Genomic DNA, 24789 nt, shown 5'->3' on the forward strand with positions numbered 1-24789 from the left:
CTGACGTAGTGAGTAGCTGACCCCAACCCTGACGTAATGAGTAGCTGACCCCAACCCTGACGTAATGAGGAGCTGACCCCAACCCTGACGTAATGAGGAGCTGACCCCAACCCTGACGTAGTGAGTAGCTGACCCCAACCCTGACGTAATGAGGAGCTGACCCCAACACTGACGTAATGAGGAGCTGACCCCAACCCTGACGTAATGAGGAGCTGACCCCAACCCTGACGTAATGAGGAGCTGACCCCAACCCTGACGTAATGAGTAGCTGACCCCAACACTGACGTAATGAGGAGCTGACCCCAACCCTGACGTAATGAGGAGCTGACCCCAACCCTGACGTAATGAGGAGCTGACCCCAACCCTGACGTAATGAGCTGAGGTTTACATGCCACAGTGCACAATGGCAATACAATGCCATCATGGTAATGATGTTCTCTGATTATAGTTAAAGGGATACTTCAAGATTTTGTCAATGAGCATGCTAGCAGATACCCATCGACTTCCAGTCATTGTGCTGACGCTAGTTAGCATTGGCTTGTGAAACTACCTCTAATTTCCTTCATACTGGACACAGAAACATAAAAATGGTATCCACAAAATCATCTGACTCTGGGGAGTTAATCCTGCCAAAATCCCGAAGTATCCCTTTAAGCTTGATATAATTACTTTAGATTAGGATTTTCCTGGTGTTCAAAGCACTTTACATCGTGAGGGGTTACTAAGAATGGACTTTTCCCTGCACTACCGATGCTTCACTACTGTTCCATGGCAGTGCTACATGTCTGCACCACAAAAAGCATTGTGCTATTATTTTGTGATAGGGGGTCTTCCTGAATCACCATAGGCAGCGAAAGCAGCCTACAAGTATTGTTCCCACCAGCAGCACTGAAAGCATCTGAAAACCATGCAGTTTGCTGATTAGGTTGCTGGCATAGACTGTCTGAGAAACGGGCCGTCTTAATAGCCTTCCTGACCTTTTCCCTAACCCACTCCACCACCACCCTTCCTTCTCTCTCATTACTAACTGAATACTCCCTCACACACCCCTCATATTCTGATACCACATCGGATCGAACCCGGATCTGTAGTGACGCCTCAAGCACTGCAGTGCCTTAGACCGCTGCGCCACTCGGTAGTTACTATTCTGATACCAAATGGTACTTCCAAATAATGTTGAATCCTTTCAGGTAAGTACCAGATAGCATTCATTGTTACCACAACGTTTCTTAGTTAATACCATATAAATACAAGGAAGGTACCAGCTTTAACCGGGCTGTAAAATAAAGCATTCGCACAAAGCCGTTACTCCATAACAACGGGATGAAAGACTGGTCCTCAACTGGCAGCTTCATTAAATAGTACTCGCAAAAACACCAGTCTCAACGATGCTGGCATTCTAGGCAGAGTTCCTCTGTCCAGTGTCTGTGTTCTTTTGCCCATCTTAATCTTTTCTTTTTATTGGCCAGTCTGAGATATTGCTTTTTCTTTGCAACTCTGCCTAGAAGGCCAGCATCCCGGAGTCGCCTCTTCACTGTTGACGTGGAGACTGGTGTTTTGCGGGTACTATTTAATGAAGCTGCCAGTTGAGGACTTGTGAGGCATCTGTTCCTCAAACTAGACACTCTAATGTACTTGTCCTCTTGCTCAGTTGTGCACCGGGGCCTCGCACACCTCTTTATATTCTGGTTAGAGCCAGTTTGCGCTGTTCTGTGAAGGGAGTACTACACAGCGTTGTACGAGGTCTTCAGTTTCTTGGCAATTTCTCTCATGGAATAGCCTTCATTTTTCAGAACAAGAATAGACTGACGAGTTACAGAAGAAAGTTATTTGTTTCTGGCCATTTTGAGACTGTAATTGAACCCACAAATGCTGATGCTGATGATATCAATGTAATAGTCCGGTGGCCATTTGGTTAATTGTTCAACAGTCTTATGGCTTGAGGGTAGAAGCTGTTAAGGAGCCTTTTGGTCCTAGACTTGGAGCTCCGGTACCGCTTGCCATGCGGTAGCAAAGAAAACAGTCTATGACTTGGATGACTGGAGTCTCTGACAATTTTATGGGTTTTCCTCCAACACCGCCTATTATATAGGTCCTGGATGGCAGGAAGCTTGGCCCAAGTGTTGTACTGGGCCGTACGCACTACCCTCTGTAGCCCCTTATGGTCAGATGCCGAGAAGTTGCAATACCAGGCGTTGATGCAGCTGTAGAACCTTTTTAGGATCTGGGGACCCATGCCAAATCTTTTCAGTCCCCTGAGGGGGAATATGTTTTGTCGTGCCCTATTCACAACTGTCTTGGTGTGTTTGGACCATGATAGTTCACTGGTGATGTGGACACCAAGGAACTTGAAACTCTCGACTCGCTCCACTACAGCCCCATTGATGTTAATGGGGGTCTGTTCGGCCCGCCTTTTCCTGTAGTCCACGATCAGCTCCTTTGTCTTGCTCACATTGAGGGAGAGGTTGTTGTCCTGGCACCACACTGCCAGTTCACTGACCTCCTCCCTATAGGCTGTCTCATCATTTTCGGTGATCATGCCTACCACTGTTGTGTCGTCAGCAAACTTAAAGATAGTGTTGGAGTTGTGTTTGGCCACGCAGTCGTGGGTGAACAGGGAATACAGGAGGGACTAAATACACATCCCTGAGGGGCCCCAGTGTTGAGGATCAGCGTGGCGGATGTGTTGTTACCTACCCTTACCACCTGGGGGCGGCCAGTCAGGAAGTCCAGCATCCAGTTACAGAGGGAGGTGTTTAGTCCCAGGGTCCTTAGCTTAGTGATGAGCTTCGTGGGCATTATGGTGTTGAACGCTGAGCTATAGTCAATGAACAGCATTCTCACATAGGTGTTCCTTCTGTCCAGGTGGGAAAAGGCAGTGTGGAGTGCGATTTAGATCGCGTCATCTGTGGATCTGTTGGGGCGGTATGGGAATTGGAGTGGGTCTAGTGTATCCGGGAGGATGCTGTTGATGTGAACCATGACCAGCCTTTCAAAGCACATCATGGCTACCAATGTGAGTGCTACGGGGTGGTAATCATTTAGGCAGGTTACCTGTGCTTCCTTGGGCACAGGGACTATGGTGGTCTGCTTGAAACATGTAGGTATTACAGACTCAGTCAGGGAGAGGTTGAAAATGTCAGTGAAGACACTTGCCAGTTGGTCCGTGCATGCTTTGAGTACACATCCTGGTAATCCATCTGGCCCCACGGCTTTGTGAATGTTGACCTATTTAAAGGTCTTGCTCACATCGGCTACCGAGAGCGTTATCACACAGTCATCCAGAACAGCTGATGCTCTCGTGCATGCTTCAGTGTCGCTTTCCTCGAAGCGAGCATAAAAGGCATTTAGCTGGTCTGATAGGCTTGTGTCACTGGGCAGCTCACGTCTGGGATTCCCTTTGTAGTCCATCATAGTTTTCAAGCCCTGCCACATCCGACGAGCATCAGAGCCTGTGTAGTAGGATTCAATCTTAATTCTGTATTGACGCTTTGCTTGTTTGATGGTTCGTCTGAGGACATAGTGGGATTTCTTATAAGCGTCCGGATTAGAGTCCCGCTCCTTGAAAGCGGCAGCTTTAGCCTTTAGCTCGATGCGGATGTTGCCTGTAATCCATGGCTTCTGGTTGGGATATGTACAGTTGAAGTCGGAAGTTTCCATACACCTTAGCCAAATACATTTACACTCAGTTTTTCACAATTCCTGACATTTAATCCTAGTACAAATTCCCTGTTTTAGGTCAGTTAGGATCACCACTTTATTTTAAGACTGTGAAATGTCAGAATAATAGTAGAGAGAATGATTAATTTCAGCTTTTATTTCTTTTATCACATTCCCAGTGGGTCAGAAGCTTACATACACTTAATTCGTATTTGGTAGCATTGCCTTCAAATTGTTTAACATGGGTCAAACGTTTCGGGTAGCCTTCCACAAGCTTCCCACAATAAATTGGGTTAATTTTGGCCCATTCCTCCTGACAGAGCTGGTGTAACTGAGTCAGGTTTGTAGGCCTCTTTGCTCGCACACGCTTTTTCAGTTCTGCCCACAAATGTTCTACGGGATTGAGATTAGGGCTTTGTGATGGCCACTCCAATACCTTGACTTTGTTGTCCTTTAGCAATTTTGCCACAACTTTGGAAGTATGCTTGGGGTCATTGTCCATTTGGAAGACCCATTTGCAACCAAGCTTTAACTTCCTGACTGATGTCTTGAGATGTTGCTTCAATATATATCCACATGCTCACACTGTGGCTCAGTTGGTAGAGCATGGTGTTTGCAACGCCAGCATGGTGTGTGCAACGCCAGGGTTGTGGGTTCGATTCCCACGGGGGACCAGTACAACAACAACAAAAATGTATGAAATGTATGCATTCCCTACTGTAAGTCGCTCTGGATAAGAGTGTCTGCTAAATGACTAAAATGTAATGTAAATGATGATTTTACTTCCTCATGATGCCATCTATTTTGTGAAGTGCACCAGTCCCTCCTGCAGCAAAGCACCCCCACAACATGATGCTGCCACCCCCGTGCTTCACGGTTGGGATGGTGTTCTTCAGCTTGCAAGCCTCCCCCTTTTTCCTCCAAACACAATGATGGTCATTATGGCCAAACAATACTATTTTTGTTTCATCAGACCAAAGGACATTTCTCCAAAAAGTACGATCTTTGTCCCCATGTGCAGTTGCAAACCGTAGTCTGGCTTTTTTATGGCGGTTTTTGGAGCACTGTGTTCTTCCTTGCTGAGCGGCCTTTCAGGTTATGGTGATATAGGACTCGTTTTACTGTGGATATAGATACTTTTATACCTGTTTCCTCCAGCATCTTCACAAGGTCCTTTGTTGTTGTTCTGGAATTGATTTGCACTTTTCGCACCAAGGTACGTTCATCTCTAGGAGACAGAACGCGTCTCCTTCCTGAGCGGTATGACGGCTGCGTGGTCCCATGGTGTTTATACTTGCTTACTATTGTTTGTACAGATGAACGTGGTACCTTCAGGCGTTTGGAAATTGCTCCCAAGGATGAACCAGACTTGAGGAGATCTACAATTATTTTCCTGAGTTCTTGGCTGATTTCTTTGGATTTTCAGATGATGTCAAGCAAAGAGGCACTGAGTTTGAAGGTAGGCCTTGAAATACATAAGATGAAGCTAATGCCATGTTGGTTAGCAGCCATCCGGATGGTTCTCGGGACAAATTGACTCAAATTATGTCAATTAGCCTATCAGAAGCTTCTAAAGCCATGAAATCATTTTCTGGAATTTTCCAAGCTGTTTAAAGGCACAGTCAACTTAGTGTTTGTAAACTTCTGACCCACTGGAATTGTGATACAGTGAATTATATGTGAAATAATCCGTCTGTAATCTTTTGTTTGCAAGATTACTTGTGTCATGCACAAAGTAGATGTCCTAACCGTCTTGCAAAACTGTAGTTTGTTAACAAGAAATGTGTGGAGTAGTTGAAAAACGAGTTTTAATGACAACCTAAGTGTATGTAAAAGTGTATGTGTATGTAAACTTCCGACTTCAACTGTATATACGTGTGTGTGTGTGTATATATATACGTGTGTGTGTGTGTGTGTGTGTGTGTGTGTGTGTGTGTGTGTGTGTGTATATATATATTTACGTGTGTATGTGTGTGCGTGCGCGTGCGTGTGTGTGGAGAAGACAGGGGGGTGTGAGACTGGCTCCTGAATGTAGGTTTGCGATGTTCTGTCTCACCAGGAGGTAGGCTGAGTTTGGGATGTGTGTTCTTACAGATGAGAAAGAATCATTGCACCAGAGATTTAACCAGGGAAGGTGAACGAACAAAGGGATTATGTAAATATGGAGCCTTCATTGCACGTGGGTGTGTGTTTTGTGTGTATGATTTATGTTTTGTGTGTGTCACGTCCTGACCAATATTTAGGTATTATTTCTATTATATTTGGTCAGGACGTGGCAGAGGTATATTTGTTTTGTATTATGGGGTTTTGTGTGTGGTGTAGTGGGGTGTGTTAGTTTGGTATAGGTTCTAGGTTTGTTTTCTATGTGTAGTTTTGGGTGCAGGACTCTCAATTGGAGGCAGGTGTTTCTAGTTGCCTCTGATTGGGAGTCCTATAAGTAGGTGTGTGTTTGTTTGGTTTTCGTGGGTAGTTGTCCTTGCACTGCCTTGTAGGAGCCTGCAAGACTGTTGCTGTCGTAAGTTCTGTTTATTGTTTTTTTCAAGTGGATGCTTTACGTGTTCTTTATTTAAATAAACATGAGTGTCCACAATCCCGCTGCGCCTTGGTCCATTCCTAACGACAGACGTTACAGTGTGTGTGTGTGTGTGTGTGTGTGTGTGTGTGTGTGTGTGTGTGTGTGTGTGTGTGTGTGTGTGTGTGTGTGTGTGTGTGTGTGTGTGTGTCCTTGTGTGTGTTCATGCACAATGAACCAGACAACGACCAAAAACGATCACCTACTCTCTTACCTACAACATTCAGGGGTGTCGAGTTTTTGCGTAACCTTTGAAAGGTTTTCTCATTTTGTTGCCAGTTTTTGAATATTCAAATAAGTGTCAAAATGGTTATTGTTTTAGTCAGGCTTATTCAAATGAAGTGTGCGGTGAACAATATATTGACATCCACTAACTGAAGTGTGAGGGGGCATCTCCAGAACCCATGTGTGTCTTCGAGCAGGAGTTGTGACATTCTGTAGCGAGAGTCTTCACTGTTGCGCAGATATGGGATATACAGTACATTTTTTAATTAAAATATATAGTTTGCTTATTTTTGTCCTATCATGATGGAACGGTGCCAACCCTATATCCTAGACACCGACCTGAGCGACGCCTAAGGACCTACTGCAAGTAGCCTACGCAGCCATGACAGAAAGGTGAACGAGGTCAGAGATCCACTAAAGCAGAACTGCCGCCTCAAGATTCTGAGCCCTGACAGGGTTGGTCCAAAAGCCAAAGACCCCGGAAGTGTGAACATAATATACAAGGATTTTTCAAAGCTGCTAATGAGAACCTTGACGTCCTCGTACCTGGCCGGTAGGAATTCCAGTGGAGTACACCCACCCAGGTAGTGGCAGTGCTGGCAAACACTGGCTGCAGTAACCCATAGGAAGGGACTCACAGTCGGACAATTAAAGAGGAGGTATAATATTGTGGTCCTGGCGGCACAGAATAATCAAATGGTCTGACTGCACAGAGGTGCTTGTGAAGATGGGTCACAACGGGGGACGAGCGTAAGTGGCTGGGCTCCATCTGCTCGGACTAGATATTGGTTAATCAATTTGGCATGCCTTCTTAAACAGTTAAACACATTCACACATCAAGTCTTCTCTTGAGTTGGGGTCAGGGATGGAACAACTGTTGCACATTTGAGTTTGTGCTTGTGTGTGTGTGTGTGTGTGTGTGTGTGTGTGTGTGTGTGTGTGTGTGTGTGTGTGTGTGTGTGTGTGTGTGTGTGATGCGGGGGGGGGTGTACGCAGATCTGTGGGTGGAAGGGGAGAGAGGGGCAGAGGTGTTTGTTTGGGAGGGGTGGGGTGAGTGAGTGTATGAATCCCATATCTGTTGACAAAAATGTAGAATTCCTACTACCGACCGTTGTTATGGGCAACGATCCTTCATAGAAGTGCTTATATTATTATGCATACTATTTGTCAATTGTGGGAATATATTTAAATATTTCAAGATTTTTTTAATATACAGTGCCTTCGGAAAATACTTTCCGTATTCAGAGCCTTTGTGTCACGGTTGTCGTCGGTGAAGGAGGACCAAAACGCAGCAGGTAAGTGCAGGCTCATCTTGACGTTTATTTATTTTCAAAAATGAATACCAAAATAACAAAACACTAGAATGAACGAACAACAACAACAACAACAACAACAACAACAACAACAACAACAACAACAACAACAACAACAACAACAACAACAACAACAAACAGTCTGGCAAAGCATAAGGCTCAACACAGAACAATCACCCACAAATAACAAACACAAACACACCCTAATATATGGGACTCTCAATCAAAGGCAGATAGACAACACCTGCCTTCAACTGAGAGTCCCAACCCCAATTAACCAAACATAGAAACAGACATACTAGACTAAACATAGAATACCTGAAAACCAAACAGTGCCCAAAAACCCCGGAATACTTAAACCAAATGCCCCTTCAACAAAACACACCACCACGAACCACATAAAATGAATACCCTCTGCCACGTCCTGACCAAACTACAATACTAATTAACCTTTATACTGGCCAGGACGTGACACTTTGACTTTTACCACATTTTGTTACATTACAGCATTATTCTAAAATTGATTAAATAAAATTATTTGCTCAGAAATCTACACACAATACCCCATAACGACAAAGTGAAAACAGGTTTTGAGAAATTTAACAAATGTATTTTAAAAAAACGGAAATACCTTATTTACATAAGTGTTGAGACCCTTCGCTATGAGACTCAAAATTGAGCTCAGGTGCATCCTGTTTCCATTGATCATCCTTGAGATGTTTCTACAACTTGATTGGAGTCATCCTGTGGTAAATTCAATTGATTGGACATGATTTGGAATATCTCACACCTATGTATATAAGGTCCCACAGTTGACAGTGCATTGTCAGAGCAAAAACCAAGCCATGAGGTCAAAGGAATTGTCCATAGAGCTCAGAAACAGGATTGTGTCGAGGCACAGATTTGGGGAAGGGTACCAAAACATTTCTGCATCATTGAAGGCCCCCAAGAACACTGTGGCCTCCATCATTCTTAAATGGAAGAAGTTTGGAACCACCAACACTTCCTAGAGCTGGCTGTCCGGCCAAACTGAGCAATCTGGGGAGAAGGAATTTGGTCAGGGAGGTGACCAAGAACCCGATGGTCACTCTGACAGAGCTCCAGAGTTTCTCTGTGGAGAGAAGGACAACTATCTCTGCAGCACTCCACCAATTAGGCCTTTATGGTAGAGTGGCCAGACAGAAGCCACTCCTTAGTAAAAGGCACATGACAGCCCGCTTGGAGTTTGCCAAAAGGCACCTAAAGACTCTCAGACCATCAGAAACAAGATTCTCTGGTCTGATGAAATCAAGATTGAACTATTTGGCATGAATGCCAAGCATCATGTCTGGAGGAAACCTGGTACCATCCCTACGGTGAAGCATGGTGGTAGCAGAATCATGCTGTGGGGATGTTTTTCAGTGGCAGGGACTGGGAGACTAGTCAGGATCAAGGCAAAGATGAACGGAGAACAGAGAGATCCTTGATGAAAACCTGCTGTGCTCAGGACCTCAGACTGCGGTGAAGGTTCACCTTCCAACAGGACAACGATCTTAAGAACACAACCAATACAATCCAGGAGTGGCTTTGGGACAAGCCTCTGAATGTCCTTGAGTGGCCCAGCCAGAGCCTGGACTTGATCCCGATCGAACATCTCTGGAGAGACCTAAAAATAGCTGTGCAACAATGCTCCCCATTCAACCTGACAGAGCTTGAGAGGCTCTGCAGAGAAGAATAGGCAAAACTCCCCAAATACAGGTGTGCCAAGTTTGTAGCATCATACCCAAGAAGACTTGAGGCTGTAATCGCTGCCAAAGGTGCTACAACAAAGTACTGAGGAAAGGGTCTGAATACTTATGTAAATGTGATATTTCATTTTTTTATATAAATTAGCAAACATTTCTATAAAAAAATTTTGCTTTGCCATTATGGGATATTGTGTGTAGATTGACGAGGATTTTTTTTTATTTCATACATTTTAGAATAAGGTTGTAACCTAACAAAACGGGGAAAGATTCAAGGGGTCTGAATACTTCCCGAAGACACAGTATACATGTTTAAATAACTAAATGTAGTGGAACCGAGGTGAAGGCATTCCAAATGATGTGGGCTGTTAATCTGGTTCTGTAGATGGCACCATGTGCTCTTTTTAAAGGATGGGCCCCTATATCTTAAAGTCCTAGGATCCATGTGTGCAGGGGTGGTCAGCCTGTCACTGGAACGACAACCCAACTTGGGATGGGGGGAGGTTTTATCGGGTGGAATATATTATGGCAAGTATAATCAAAATGTGTTATGGTCAGTATGGTCAGTGGTGAAATAAGTATAGCTAGTTATAATTGTAATGGCTTAGTAGATGATAAGAAAAGAAGATCAGTCTTTACCTGGCTAAAAGAGAAGGAATATAATATCTACTGTTTACAGGATAATCATTATACACCATTAGACAAAGTTGTATGGAAAAAGGGCTGGGGGGTATATTTCTCCCATGTGGATCCTTTTAAAGATGATCCACGCTTCTATGAAAATAGAATGATTTAGCGAGCTTACAGTTAATACATGACTCAATTATTATGGTGGGAGATTATAATACGATACCTTAACGGACCGTAAAGGAAATCACAACACAAACGATCACCCTCAAACACTTAAGGAAATTACGAATATTATGGATATATTAAAACTAGTGGATATATAGAAGCTTAAATATCCTGATCTAGTAAGATATACAGTACCGGTCAAAAGTTTGGACACACCTAGTCATTCAAGGGTTTTTCTTTATTTTTACTATTTTCTACATTGTAGAATAATAGTGAAGACATCAAAACTATGAAATAACACATATGGAATCATGTAGTAACCAAAAAAGTGTTAAACAAATCAAAATATATTTTATATTTGAGATTCTTCAAAGTAGCCACCCTTTGCCTTGATGACAGCTTTGCACACTCTTGGCATTCTCTCAACCAGCTTCATGAGGTAGTCACCAGGAATGCATTTCCATTAACAAGTGTGCCTTGTTAAAAGTTAATTTGTGGAATTTCTTTCCTTCTTAATGCATTTGAGCCAATCAGTTGTGTTGTGAAAAGGTAGGGGTGGTATACAGAAGATAACACTATCTGGTAAAATACCAAGTCCATATTATCGCAAGAACAGCTCAAATAAGCAAAGAGAAACGACAGTCCATCATTACTTTAAGACATGAAGGTCAGTCAATCCGGAAAATGTCAAGAACTTTGATGCAGAAAATTACATTGATAGATTGTGCCTTTTATCTGCAATATTAAAGCTGGAAAAAAGCAATTGTGAATCTATATAATGTCAGGAATAAAATGATGGGGAGGGAAGGATGTACAAACAACCAAGTTCACAAAGTGAGAGTAATTATTTTAAAACAGAGAGAGAGTGAGGTAACTAGTGAGGGAACAGAGAGAGTGAGGGAACTAGTGAGGGAACAGAGAGAGTGAGGGAACTAGAGAGGGAACAGAGGGAGTGAGGTAACTAGTGAGGGAACAGAGAGAGTGAGGGAACTAGTGAGGGAACAGAGAGAGTGAGGGAACTATAAAGGGAACAGAGGGAGTGAGGTAACGAGAGAGGGAAAAGAGAGAGTGAGGGAACTAGTGAGGGAACAGAGGGAGTGAGGGAACTAGTAAGGGAACAGAGAGAGTGAGGGAACTAGAAAGGGAACAGAGGGAGTGAGGGAACTAGTGAGGGAACAGAGAGAGTGAGGTAACTAGAGAGGGAACAGAGGGAGTGAGGGAACTAGTGAGGGAACAGAGAGAGTGAGGGAACTAGAAAGGGAACAGAGGGAGTGAGGGAACTAGAAAGGGAACAGAGGGAGTGAGGGAACTAGAAAGGGAACAGAGAGAGTGAGGTAACTAGTGAGGGAACAGAGAGAGTGAGGGAACTAGTGAGGGAACAGAGAGAGTGAGGGAACTAGAGAGGGAACAGAGGGAGTGAGGGAACTAGTGAGGGAACAGAGAGAGTGAGGTAACTAGTGAGGGAACAGAGGGAGTGAGGGAACTAGTGAGGGAACAGAGAGAGTGAGGGAACTAGTGAGGGAACAGAGAGAGTGAGGGAACTAGTAAGGGAACAGAGAGAGTGAGGTAACTAGTGAGGGAACAGAGAGAGTGAGGGAACTAGAGAGGGAACAGAGAGAGTGAGGGAACTAGTGAGGGAACAGAGAGAGTGAGGTAACTAGTGAGGGAACAGAGAGAGTGAGGGAACTAGAGAGGGAACAGAGAGAGTGAGGGAACTAGTGAGGGAACAGAGAGAGTGAGGGAACTAGAGAGGGAACAGAGAGAGTGAGGGAACTAGTGAGGGAACAGAGAGAGTGAGGGAACTAGTGAGGGAACAGAGAGAGTGAGGTAACTAGAGAGGGAACAGAGGGAGTGAGGGAACTAGTGAGGGAACAGAGAGAGTGAGGTAACTAGTGAGGGAACAGAGGGAGTGAGGGAACTAGTGAGGGAACAGAGAGAGTGAGGGAACTAGTGAGGGAACAGAGAGAGTGAGGGAACTAGTGAGGGAACAGAGAGAGTGAGGTAACTAGTGAGGGAACAGAGGGAGTGAGGGAACTAGTGAGGGAACAGAGAGAGTGAGGGAACTAGAGAGAGAACAGAGAGAGTGAGGTAACTAGTGAGGGAACAGAGAGAGTGAAAGAGAAGGGAATAGAAAGAGAGTGGGATGTGAAACATGCCAGCTGGAGGGATGGATGCTGTGACGGCCTAATTAGAATAGAGTGGTAGAACATTTATTAAGTATTGTTTGTTTTGTTTTGTTCTCTCCTTCACTAGACAGCCTGGGCCAAGTGTGTCATCCCTGGTAGATAAAGATGTGACAGGCCTTGATCTGTGTCACAGAGGTGGACAGGGTCCATAGGTTCAGTTTAGGTGTGTGTGTGTGTGTGTGTGTGTGTGTGTGTGTGTGTGTGTGTGTGTGTGTGTGTGTGTGTGTGTGTGTGTGTGTGTGTGTGTGTGTGTGTGTGTGTGTACAATCTTGCAATAACTATATCATTGTACTGTATTCAGGCACAGGCCAAGTTAACCCCATGTGCATTCATACAATGATACCATTCTTACATGAGCACACATAACTCTGACAGAGGTGACTGAATATGGCAAGTGGCTCAGCTAGGGACAGTGTGTGATGTGTGAGTTATCATATCAGACCCCAGCATGGAATGATTTCAGGCATCGATGTCACCATTGAATCCTGTGGCAGCAGGTGTGCTTCCTGGGCCATTGGCAGCCACTGTGGGAGAGATGACTGAACTTGGCCAGGCTGAGGCTGTGTGAGGTGCAAATTCTAGCTGATAATGAAATAATGCTATTTTTGGAACTTAATCCAGAACTAATGTAAGGTAACACACACATGCATGGATAGCGGGGGAGGCTGGTGGGAGGAGCTATAGGAGGACAGGCTCATTGTAATGGCTGGAATGGAATTAATGGATCGGAGTCCAACATGTTGTTTCCATATATTTTATGTGTTTGATACCGTTCCATTTATTTAATTCCAGCTATTACAATGAGCCCGTCCTCCTATAGCTCCTCCCACCAGCCTCCTCTGATGGATAGTCAGATAAAAAAAGGTGAATTGCTCCCAACCAGGGGGTATGGTGAAACCGAACCAGGAAGTGACATCATCACTAGTGTCTCACCCGGTGGCGGTCCTCCTCGAACACGGCCTCGTGGACGCTGCAGGCGAACAGGGCAGTGGGCAGCTCACTCAGGTCCATCATCTCTTCCTCTCCGTCCTCGTCTTCCTCACATACCATGTCCTCCTCCTCCTCCTCCTCTTCAGGGTCGCTGCTGTAGGCCTCCGAGACATTGCTCCAGGCCTTGGCCCCCTCCCGCAGCATGGCCACCCAGGTCCAAAGACACAGAGGCAGGGAATAGAGGCGGAGAGGTGAGCTGCTGGGTGGGTGGAACTTTTCTGGGGCTTCTAGCAGGGATAAGACTGGAAAGAGAGAGAGAGAGATACAAAAATAAAGTATTTTGTTTTCACTTGTCTCAAGTAATCAACTAATCTATCTATTGTATACATTGATGGTGAAATTTCCCTGCTCCTTGCATGGTCTCACAATCTTATGTCAGACAGACAGTTCTAGTCAACAAGTGAAAAGAATATAGATCAAACCAAAACACTGCAGATATTCCTATTTGTCCTTATAGGTCTATGGGTGTTTCCCATTATAAGACCTCAACACAAGCATTTATACCCTTCACCAGGGGTATAAACCACATTCAGCAGTGGGCAGATTTTTCCTTGAGCAGATTGTGTGGGGGGGGGAAGAGAACATAGTTATAAATAATTTGTACACTGCGAATTGACTGCAAGAATCCCAACCAGATATAATACTTGACAAAAACAGAATCATTTCAAACCTTGATCACATTGGGATACGATCACGTGTCTCTCTATTAATGCGTGGGAATACTTGGGAACAGATTTCCTAAATTAAAATCCCTTTGTACTGATTTCCTGGTGATTTCACAGTATTTTATGTCCAACATAAATAAAAGTGTTCAGAAAACATGAAGGGGGGGGGCAAATAAAATCAACTGCTGGCCGAATTTGGCACGCGGGGCGCCTATTGGTGAACCGGGGCCCTAAACAAATACATCAGTTGAGGATCATTTCTAACGCTGTTGTGGGATAGGGTGACATCTGGCGGCCAATAGAAGGATAATTGAAGCACTACCTAACCTGAATTATAAATTAATACATTGTAATAAGAACTTATTATGACGTTTATAATCATAGTTGAGGAAGAAGTCCTTATACAATTTTGAAAAAGTATTTGAGCCAATCATTTGTGTTATGACAAGGTGGGGGTATACAGAAGATAGCCCTATTTGGTAAAAGACCAAGTCCATATTATGGCAAGAACAGTTCAAATAAGCAAAGAGAAACAACAGTCCATCAATACTTTAAGACTTGAATCCAGAAAATGTCAAGAACTTTTAAAGTTTCTTAAAGTGCAGTCGAAAAACCATCAAGTGCTATGATGAAACTGGCTCTCATGAGGACCGCCACAGGAAAGGAAGACCCAGAGTTACCTCTGCTGTAGAGGATAAGTTCATTAGAGTTACCAGCCTCAGAAATTGCAGTCCAAAAAGTAACAGACACATCTCAACATCAACTGTTCAGAGGAGACTGCATGAATCAGGCCTTCATGGTCAAATTGCTGCAAAGATACCACTACTAAAAGACTAAACACGAGGAATGGACATTAGACCAGTGAAAATCTGTCAAAATTTGAGATTTTTGGTTCAAACCGCCGTGTCTTTGTGAGACGCAGAGTAGGTGAATGGATGATCTCTGCATGTGTGGTTCCCACCGTGAAGCATGGAGGAGGAGGTGTGATGGTGCTTTGCTGGTGACACTGTCAGTGATTTATACTTAACCAGCATGACTACCACAGCATTCTGTTGCGATACACGATCCCATCTGGTTTGCGCTTAGTTGGACTATCATTTGTTTTTCAACAGAACAATGACCCATCACACCTCCAGGCTGTGCAAGGGCTATTTGACCAAGAAGGAGAGTGATGGAGTGCTGCATCAGATGACCTGGCCTCCACAATCACTCGACCTCAACCCAATTGAGATGGTTTCGGATGAGTTGGATAGCAGAGTGATGGAAAAGTAGCCAACAAGTGCTCAGCATATGTGGGAACTCCTTCAAGACTGTTGGAAAAGCATTTCAGGTGCTGGTTGAGAGAATGCCAAGAGTGTGCAAAGCTGTCATCAAGGCAAATGGTGGCTACTTTGAAGAATCTCAAATATAAAATACTTTTTTGCTTACAACATGATTCCATATGTGTTACTTCCTAGTTTTGATGTATTCACTATTATTCTATAATGTTGAAAATAGTACAAATAAAGAAAAACCCTTGAATGAGTTGGTGTCCAAACTTCTGAATGGTAACGTAACTATACATGCCATATTTTTCTTTCCAAACCGCAGAATAGCCTACAGACTACAACAAATTATGTATCATGTCAACAACGCAAGGCTGTAACATTGTAGCCTAACGGAATATTTACTTATCTCTCTTTAAAAGCTACCGATTTGTTTCAAAACTTGTTACATAAGAGCAGCCAGGTAAAAGCTTAGCCCAGCTGAGCTGTCACTAAGGGCGAAACTCCATCAATGTCAAAATGACCCACAGCGACATGTCAACGAATCAGAATCACGCATATATTTACAATTTTTTTATAGTGACAGACGGAATAGTGGCCTCTTGAAACGACTTACCACTATCATTGAGCAAAAATAAATATTCCAGAATGTCAATATGATTTCTGGTCAAGACAGTCCAGCCGGAAATGTCAACATTCACTGTCGCCTGAAGAAAAACAGTTGGTTACAGTTGTTGATGTATCTCTCTGACGCAGTGTTTCTTTACATTAGATTATTGTACAATATCTGATGCAGCCTACACCAGCACCGGTCACTGCCAGGTGAGACCAATGACAACCCAGCTGATGCGCTTTTCTACCAATGGGAATTGAGCAAGGGGAGGATGTTCGTGTTCAAGATTGGTGGCAAGCACGCAGTAAACACACCGCACACTGTACTTTACTGAAGCCCTATGCTGAATGCTGAAGCTCTTCGGGGATATATTGCGACAGTGACAATGGGTTGGAAATCTTTGAGATATTTAACATACCACAAAAACTGCACGACTAGGAAAATATCAAGTCTGAAACTAATATTTCCGCAATTTCAGCTCACCTCAGAGGGCGAGACTCCAAATTGACTTGTTGCAGCTCATCCACCCTAGTGGAAAAACGACATTCTGTCGTCGCCAAAACTATATTTGGGTACCATCCCAATTTAATGTTTCATACGGTCATATCTATGCATGAATCTTTTGCATGAACGTCAGTAGTATATTTTTTATTTGCTTACCTAGTTCATAATACAGCAGCAGTGGTGGCAATGAGGTTATGGGTTACAAATCATTCATTACAGGAAGAAAACAATAGTATACTGTGAGCTCATTGGTCGTGCCAGTGCCACTGGATTTTCTATTCATAGAAAAGACTGGCAGAATGACAAACAACAAGTGTTGACCAGAGACATAGTAGTCTATTGTAAATCAGCTCAGTCACTCACACATTTCTTCATATTGGTTTAGCTTGCACAGTGATACAAGGAAATTGTCATAACATCTATATAACTTAAGACATTCAGAATCCCATTAGTCCACATAATAAATGCAGCTAAACTATGGTAGATTCCAACTTAAAAACATATGTATTTAAAAAGAGCGGAAAAGTGGCGTCACACTCATTGACATTGTTATAAATGGATAGTGTGGTGAGCAGAACAGGGACCGTAGCCACAAAGCGTCTCAGAGTTAGAGTCCAGGATTACATGGAGAGGGTGGACCTGATCCTAGATCAGCACTCCCAGTCAGACGCTATGTAGATACGAAGCCCGAGCGTCAAATCCATTCCTAACACAAGAAGACCACTTGAATAAAGCCTCCCAACCTTCATCATATAATGCTTCAAACACAATAAATATGTTTTTTTTTTTAAACATCTTCCACCATTTCTTTCAGTTTTACATGAAATTCACACAATCATTGTGCATTTAAGACCATAGTCCCAACTACAACTTGATGATTCAAATGCAACTAAAATAACTTCAAACAATAACAGTTTATAACCATTTTGGGACTAAGCAGTCGTACACCGTCTTGCTCGTCAGAGGCAGAATTGTGGGGTGACTTCAACTGCTCAAACAAAACATACAAGGAAAACTGCAGACAGTATTCATTGGCAAGTCTATTAAAAGAAATCCTGCAGAAATGCATTAACATGGAATAAGTCACTCAATCTTATGTGGCGAACAAGACAACAGCAGGGAGAAACAGGCAGGGTGCTTTAGTCTAAGGCACATTAATGTCCAAAGGTATGACATGATGTCTATGGGCCTGGATTGCGTGGATCCAGGTCGATGTTTGTCCGTGGTCAGTGACGACTTCAGGATACTTCAGTACCTTTCTTGGAATGATTTGCAGAAGTAAAGCTAATGTCTCATTGCAGGAATAAAGCTAATGTGTCATGGTTGAAATGCCCCTCATTGCAGTCTGGCGATAGGAAGACATTAAAAGAGGAGTATATAGCTCAGTTGAATTACTGTAGAGCAGGGGTCCCCAAACTTTCACTCAGACACCCCTTCCAGTTTTGGGGAACATCCCAGACCCCCCTTCCAGCATTGGGGAACATCCCCCCCATTTAAAGCAAATTTTGTCATGTTTAATGTGATATTTGAGTGACTCAAACATAAAATCTAAGGGCTAAAAAACCTATCTAGAAAATGTTAGCCGACATGGGCTAGTTGATCTGGACATTTTTAGACAAGTTCTACATAGCTCACTAAGGAAGGCAATGACTGACATGACAAGAAGAACTGATGATGCACTAACCAATTTAGAAATTGCACCTTCTGCATTCTACTATTACAACTTTCAAGAGTAAGTTGAAAGTTGGACTGGGTGCCCCCCCCCCCTAAAAAAGAACAATAATAAATGTTTATTTTGGGGGGGGGCACCCCACAGTTTGGGAACCACTGCTGTACAGCATGATTCGGACAACCCACAAAACACTTCCTTATTGTTAGACATGGCCAGATGGGGGTAACATAGTAATGATGACATCATCCTACACTGAGTCTATGGTTACATCCCTATTCTGAACCCTTTTCCAGACGTGTGCACCACTTCAGGAGAAGGGTGGAGGATTGAGACGCAGCCTACGGGGGGGAAAGGGGGTTGAAGCACGTCTGAAGGGTGCCTCAGTCGTTCTTCAGGTCAGCCGAACTATAGGGGGCAGCGGTGGGACTGGGTGTGACTGCCAGCTGGTCATGATCCAGCTCTGGTAGAGTGGCGGGCGCCACGCTGTCATTGTTAACCAGGGCACCGTAGGAAAATGAACCGTTATAGTCCGGCTGCACCGCTCGCCAGCCCTTGTCGTGAATGGTGGGAATACCTGCGTTTAGGAAAAGGGGTGAGAATTACATAAATTCATAACACAAGGTGAATCTATAACACAAGGTGAATCTATAACACAAGGTGAATCTATAACACAAGGTGAATCTATAACACAAGGTGAATCTATAACACAAGGTGAATCTATAACACAAGGTGAATGAATCTATAACACAAGGTGAATCTATAACACAAGGCATATGTCATTAACTCAATGTGAGTTTGAATTCATGGCAATGGGGCAGAGAAACCAATTGACCTATTGTTTTTTGTTTCTAGATTTTTTTAAAATGTTCCCATTAGATTGCCTGTGTCGCGTGGAGAGCACAATGGTGGCATCAATCATAATTCACAGGTAGCTTTTTTTTGTTAACGTTGCAAGACAGTCAAGCGAGTTTTGATATCAAAGTCAGAAGATGCAAGGAATTTACCGTACAACGTCGGCAAGCTATTGAATTCGTATTGGGGACAATGGAGGGGGCAAAGGGAACTGTACCTTCATTACCTTGCGACATGTCCATTGTCACATAGGGTTCAAAGGCCTTTAGCCTCTTCCTGTTCTTGGTGATCAGGAAGACTCCCAGGAAACAAGAGAAACATCTAATGAAGGACAGAGATAAGACATTACATCGCTATCAATCACACAGCACTTCCTATCATTAACTAATAGGAAAAAACAACCATCTCATTTGTTTAATCATCTGATAGCCCTAGTTTTGGGGCCATATCCCCATATATCCAGTCTGACACATGTAAACATATAATAGTGGACAATTATAGAACAGCCTACTCACCCCAACAAAAACATGCAGATGTGAAGAATGTCTTCGTGATTAAACTCCAGGTAAAATATGGCTCCTGTAAATGAGAAGAAAAAGAAAAAAAAAAAGACTGGTGTTCACATCTTCTTGAGCTGTGATTCCACAGAGGTTAAATTGACAATGTCAGCAGCTCTCTTACCTGCGACAATGGCAAAGGACGTGGATAAGATGTAGTTCACACAGGCTATCATGGAGGAGTCGTACAGGTGAGTAGCCTGGGAGAGAAACCTGAGAGGATTCACAATGTGGTGTCAGTCAAAAACAATACAAGTGTCTTACATAGCAGTAGACCTTATATATAAACAATACAAGTGTCTTACATAGCAGTAGACCTTATATATAAACAATACATTTAGTTACCCTGTAGGCTACTCATGGAATACTTACCACATACAGTACCAGTCAAAAGTTTGGATGCATTCATTCCACTGGGACTGTATATGCTCAAATATTTGTATTTTATTTTCAGAAAATGGACTGAATGGTTAGCTATTGCTAACTGCCTGTGCACTCACGTAGCCTGGAAGACCACGGTGGCAACCATGCAGACAAACATGACGTAGAAGATGGGGTAGTTGAGCTGCATGGTGCCCTGGACGCTGAGAACCAGCATGCCTGCCACCGCTTTCACTGTGATGACCGTCACAGAACCTGGGGAAGAAGCATCGTGCAGTAGGGTGGTTAACAAGCCATTTAAAAAGAGAAACGTTAGAGAAAAGAGCAACTTTCAGTAAAGAGCAACTTTCATGAAAAACTTAACATTTTTATTTGAATTCTGTTGTTTAGACCCGAGTTCAATTCCTATCAAGCAAATATTGGACTGTTTATCATGGCTCTACTTATCAGTGGGTTGAGGTCTTCACACACACACACACACACACACACACACACACACCACCTCTGCTGTTCTCTGTTGCTGATGTCCGGAAAATAGTTTTTTGTTGCTAGATATTGAACATTAATATTTTGCCGTCATCCAACTTACCGAGCAGCGCCACCAGCAGGAGAATGACAACAAGGTAATTAGCGTTGCGCTGCTTGTAGAAGTACAGCAGAAGACAGAAGGTAATAATCTCCAGGAACTGTCCGTAGAAAACCCAAACAACAACAGGAGATATTACAGCAGGACACTGGCTCTTATAAATAGCCCATTTATCATAACATAGAGGCGGGGGAAATCGGGTTGCCAAAGAAAACAACAACCTGGTGAAAAAAAGTTAGGCTCTTGTCCAGAGCGGCGTAAAATCTAATACATTCTAATTATGCACAGAAAGGTGAAGTATGTAGACTTAAGAGTATTTATGAAATCCCTCAATCCATTCTCCTATACAGAATCAAATGTCTTACCACATACAAGAGGAAGGGCCATCCTACGACCTGTTTCACTATGTTCTCCGCAGTAAGCTTCTGGTGATAGTTGGGTCCGAACGTGGCAAAGAGGTAGGTCCCGGCTACCGTCAAGATACATCCAAGGAAAGACAAAACGTATCGCTCTAGAGTCAAAGACAAGCATTCATGTTAGCATTAACATGCATTGTATAGAAATGCTTTTGGTACACAAACTTTCCAAATATGGGGTTTGTATTTATAAAATGCTAAGTAAATGGCTGTATAAACACACATTTTTTTGTTGTTTTTGATTAACTATCCAAACAAATATTCAGAGACTTTTCACCCATTTCCCCAAAATACTTTATTATTCAGGTTATTTTATGACTGGAAAAGAAAATCCATAGCAAATAGCAGCGTGTGTAGTGGGACCAGTATTTGCATTGTCTCAGCATAATTTCCATACAATTTGCCTAAAGCAGCATGTCAGTTCCAACACCGAATCATAAAATGTAAAATACCTATTGAACTTACTTAAAAATTCCTTTGGCTTCCATTTCTCTCTCAGGAAAATGAAACCTAAGATTGAACTTGCTGAAAAGAAGAAAAAAACAAATTTTCATTAAACATGATAAAAAAAAATGCCACATTACATTTAGGCATTGTTTGCTTTCCGAAATATCAATAATATAGTTATAAACAACTTCAATCTGGAACACATTCCCTTTTATTTCATGTCAACATTAAATTCCAAGTTCAGGGGTGTATTCATAAGTTGGCACTGTTGCAAAACGTTTTGCACCGTAGAAAAAAACATTAGCAACGGAAACCGTTTTGTCCAAACGGGAAACGTTTTGCAATGAAAACAAGAGTTTCTTTTGGACAAATTCAGGTAGGTCGCTCCCCGTTCCGTTCGCTTCTCTTTGGTTTCTAGTGAATACACCCCAGGCTATGATAGGTCAAGCTCCCGAGCAGTGAGAGTGAAGTGTAATTTGCTTACCTATGACAGACACTGCATTCAATGGAGCTATTAGAGATAAAGGTGCAAAGGCATAGGAGACAAAGTTGGCTGCTTCTCCTAGAACGGTAAGTACCAGGCCACACCACCATGTTTTGGTTCGGTAAAAGGCACGGGGGTCCTTGGTCCCTGCTAATGTTACATGGCTGTATTTCTGGAGAATTCAGGAAAATAAAGACAATTAAATAGAACCACTGTTGTACAAATATTGTGTCTCTTTCGACACCCACTCCTTGTTATATCCAAAACATACAACATGAGGGTTGGCAGTTGCCTGAGTTTACCTGAATGCTTACAGCGATGCTGACAAGCAAATTACCAAAAATGGCCAGCAAAGTTCCAATTAGGTTTTCCTGTAAATGCAAACAAACAAATCCATTCACTATGGGGTCATAAATATTTCAAGAGACACTTCAAATATGTGGGCAGTGACACAGGTGACATGTTGGCCACACCCACATGATGTTATTGCATGAATACAGAGTGTATTAATGGAATGTGATATCTTCAAATGACGAATGAATAAGACTAATCACAAAACTTTAAACGCCTTAATGTAACTAATAAAACAGGCAGTGGATCTAATAAACATGTTGGACATACTCATCCAGCTGTTTCAAGTTACAGACTGAACATTTGACAAAATGTATCTTAATGCATCGCTCTTTGGCTACATTTGACAATTTCTTTTTTTAAACTGCTATTTGCGGTTCATAACAGGATGTAACACTCGCCACGACGCATCATATTCTCACCGTATAGGAATCGCCGCCGACTGCAGTATATTGTACTCCTGCCATTCTGGTTGAGGGAAATATCTTTTCATCAACAGCAGGCAAACATTTCCAGAGACATCATGTATCTGTTAAAATGCAACTTCAATCAATAAACAATAGCAATAGTTAATTTTCCAGTAAGTGCCTTCTACGAGAGGAACGCCATCTTTGGATGCTTATACTTCCGGATTGTATTTTACACACAGCTGTTACGCATGACGCACAGAGACACGTTTGAATGCCGCTGGAAGACCAAAAACGGACACCGATGTTGTGATAGAAAATGCGAGAGAAACCTTCAACTACAATCCTTTGGATGACTGGCGCGGTGATGGGGGGACTATTGTAATATTCATATGTGAATACATACTGAATTATAATTGGATGCATTTTACCGCCGTATCATACTGTGCGTTGATTGGTTAAGACCACCCAGACGGTTAGGTCATGGGCAGTTGATCGTGGTTGGAGATAGGCTAACATGTAGTTGTAACTAGTTAATAAAGAGTTATGTTAAGAAACATCCTGTGGTTCTGCGTTTTATTATTTTGTACAAAGCGTACAAAACAAAACATGGTGTCAGAGTAAATGGTCTTAAAAGATGGATTTTTCTGGAGTTCCTTCACCTCGAATGGACTGGGAGTCTACAAACTTACCCGATGCATGGCGTAAGTACAAACAGCATGTGGAGCTAATGTTCACGGGTCCCCTGAAGGAAAGAGGAGAAGAGGGAAAATGTAGCTACCTGCTCCTCTGGATCGGTGAAAAAGGGAGAGATATTTACAACACATGGACACTTACCGAGGCTGAATCAAAGGTACTGAAAACATACTACGATCGTTTTGAAGCATATGTTGTGCCGAAGACTAATACAATTTTCGCTAGGTACAAATTCCATGAGAAAGTACAGGGAGTTAGCGAGTCTTTTGAACAGTTTGTGACTGAGCTGCGTCTGCTTGTGAAAGACTGTGATTATGCAAACAAGGATGAGATGGTCAGGGACCGTATTGTATTTGGAATACACTCACCGCGAGTGAGAGAGAAACTTTTGAATGTTGGGTCTGAGCTAACGCTGGACAAAGCTATCGACATAGCCAGATCTCACGAGCTAGCACAGGCTCAGATGAAAACCATTTCGCGCCGCAGCACGAGCGCATCACGTGAACAAGCAGTGCACGCAGTCAGGCAGACATCAAAGCACACCTCCGGTGCCCAGAGAGAGCGTTTCAGAACGGAGAGAGACATAACTCCAAAACAGAGCGACACAGACTCAAAACGCCCCAAAACATGTGGATATTGTGGATACAAAGTGCATGGCGAACAAGGAAATTGCCCAGCTAAAGGCAAACAGTGTACTAAATGTGGTAAATGGAATCACTTTGCAAAAGTGTGCAGAGCTTACCGTGGAAAAACAGTACACACAGTGAGTGAAGATGAAATGTCAATCAAAGAGTCAAATGATGATGAACTGTTTATTGATTCAGTGACACAGAAAAGTCACATATCAGAGACAGAGCAAGCCTTTGCTGACATTGAGATAGGAACACAAGGCACAAAGCTAAAGTTCAAACTAGACACTGGTGCACAAGTAAACATTATTCCTCTGAATAAGTACCGCAGCTTGACATCTGAGTGCGAGCTACAGCCCACCATGCGCAGACTGACCGGTTATGGTGGTGAACAGCTCCCAGTAAAAGGCACATGCACTTTCAAATGCAAATACAAAGAAAGTGACATGATGTTGGACTTTTACGTTGTTGACACTAGAGCACCTGCAGTGCTAGGTCTTAAAGCATGTTTAGACATGGACCTCATCAAGCTAGTTTTATCAGTAACAGCACCAGTAGAGACAGAAAATGTACTGGAGGAGTTTGCTGATGTCTTTACAGGAATAGGATTATTCCCAGGAGAATGTACCATTCACCTTGACCCAGACGCAACCCCTGTGGTCTACCCACCGAGAAAGATTCCCCTTGCTCTCCGTGCCCGTCTGAAGAAAGAGTTGGAGAGCATGGAGCAATCTGACATAGTCACCAAGGTTACAGAACCGACTGACTGGGTAAACGCGTTAGTGGTGGTGGAGAAACC

At 43.1% G+C, this 24789-nt stretch overlaps 2 protein-coding genes across 3 annotated transcripts in view; both read right to left on the bottom strand.

The window, feature by feature from the left end:
* The window catches only part of LOC106613138 (calcipressin-3), a 92924-nt gene extending 76666 nt beyond the window's left edge, over window positions 1-16258 (bottom strand). Inside the window, exons 1-2 of the mRNA XM_014215215.2 lie at window positions 16012-16258; window positions 13409-13707 (exon numbers count right to left, since the gene is read on the bottom strand). Of these exons, the coding sequence (XP_014070690.1) occupies window positions 13409-13609 (201 nt within the window). The 5' untranslated portion in view covers window positions 13610-13707; window positions 16012-16258. The remainder of the gene's footprint in view (window positions 1-13408; window positions 13708-16011) is intronic.
* Window positions 16259-16641: 383 nt separating this feature from the next.
* Window positions 16642-23042, bottom strand: nipal3 (NIPA like domain containing 3). 2 transcript variants are annotated; one of them, XM_014213489.2, is made up of 11 exons: window positions 22681-23042; window positions 22210-22278; window positions 21908-22079; window positions 21442-21501; window positions 20926-21071; window positions 20564-20660; window positions 20094-20229; window positions 19718-19806; window positions 19552-19615; window positions 19263-19357; window positions 16642-18758 (listed from the first exon to the last, which is right to left on the bottom strand). In XM_014213489.2, exons 1-11 carry the CDS (start codon window positions 22723-22725, stop codon window positions 18565-18567), a joined length of 1167 nt encoding a protein of 388 aa, XP_014068964.1. In that variant the 5' UTR covers window positions 22726-23042; the 3' UTR covers window positions 16642-18564.
* Between the last annotated feature and the right edge of the window lie 1747 nt (window positions 23043-24789).

The sequence above is a fragment of the Salmo salar genome, chromosome ssa01 (assembly GCF_905237065.1).
Source record: "Salmo salar chromosome ssa01, Ssal_v3.1, whole genome shotgun sequence".
NCBI lineage: Eukaryota > Metazoa > Chordata > Actinopteri > Salmoniformes > Salmonidae > Salmo > Salmo salar.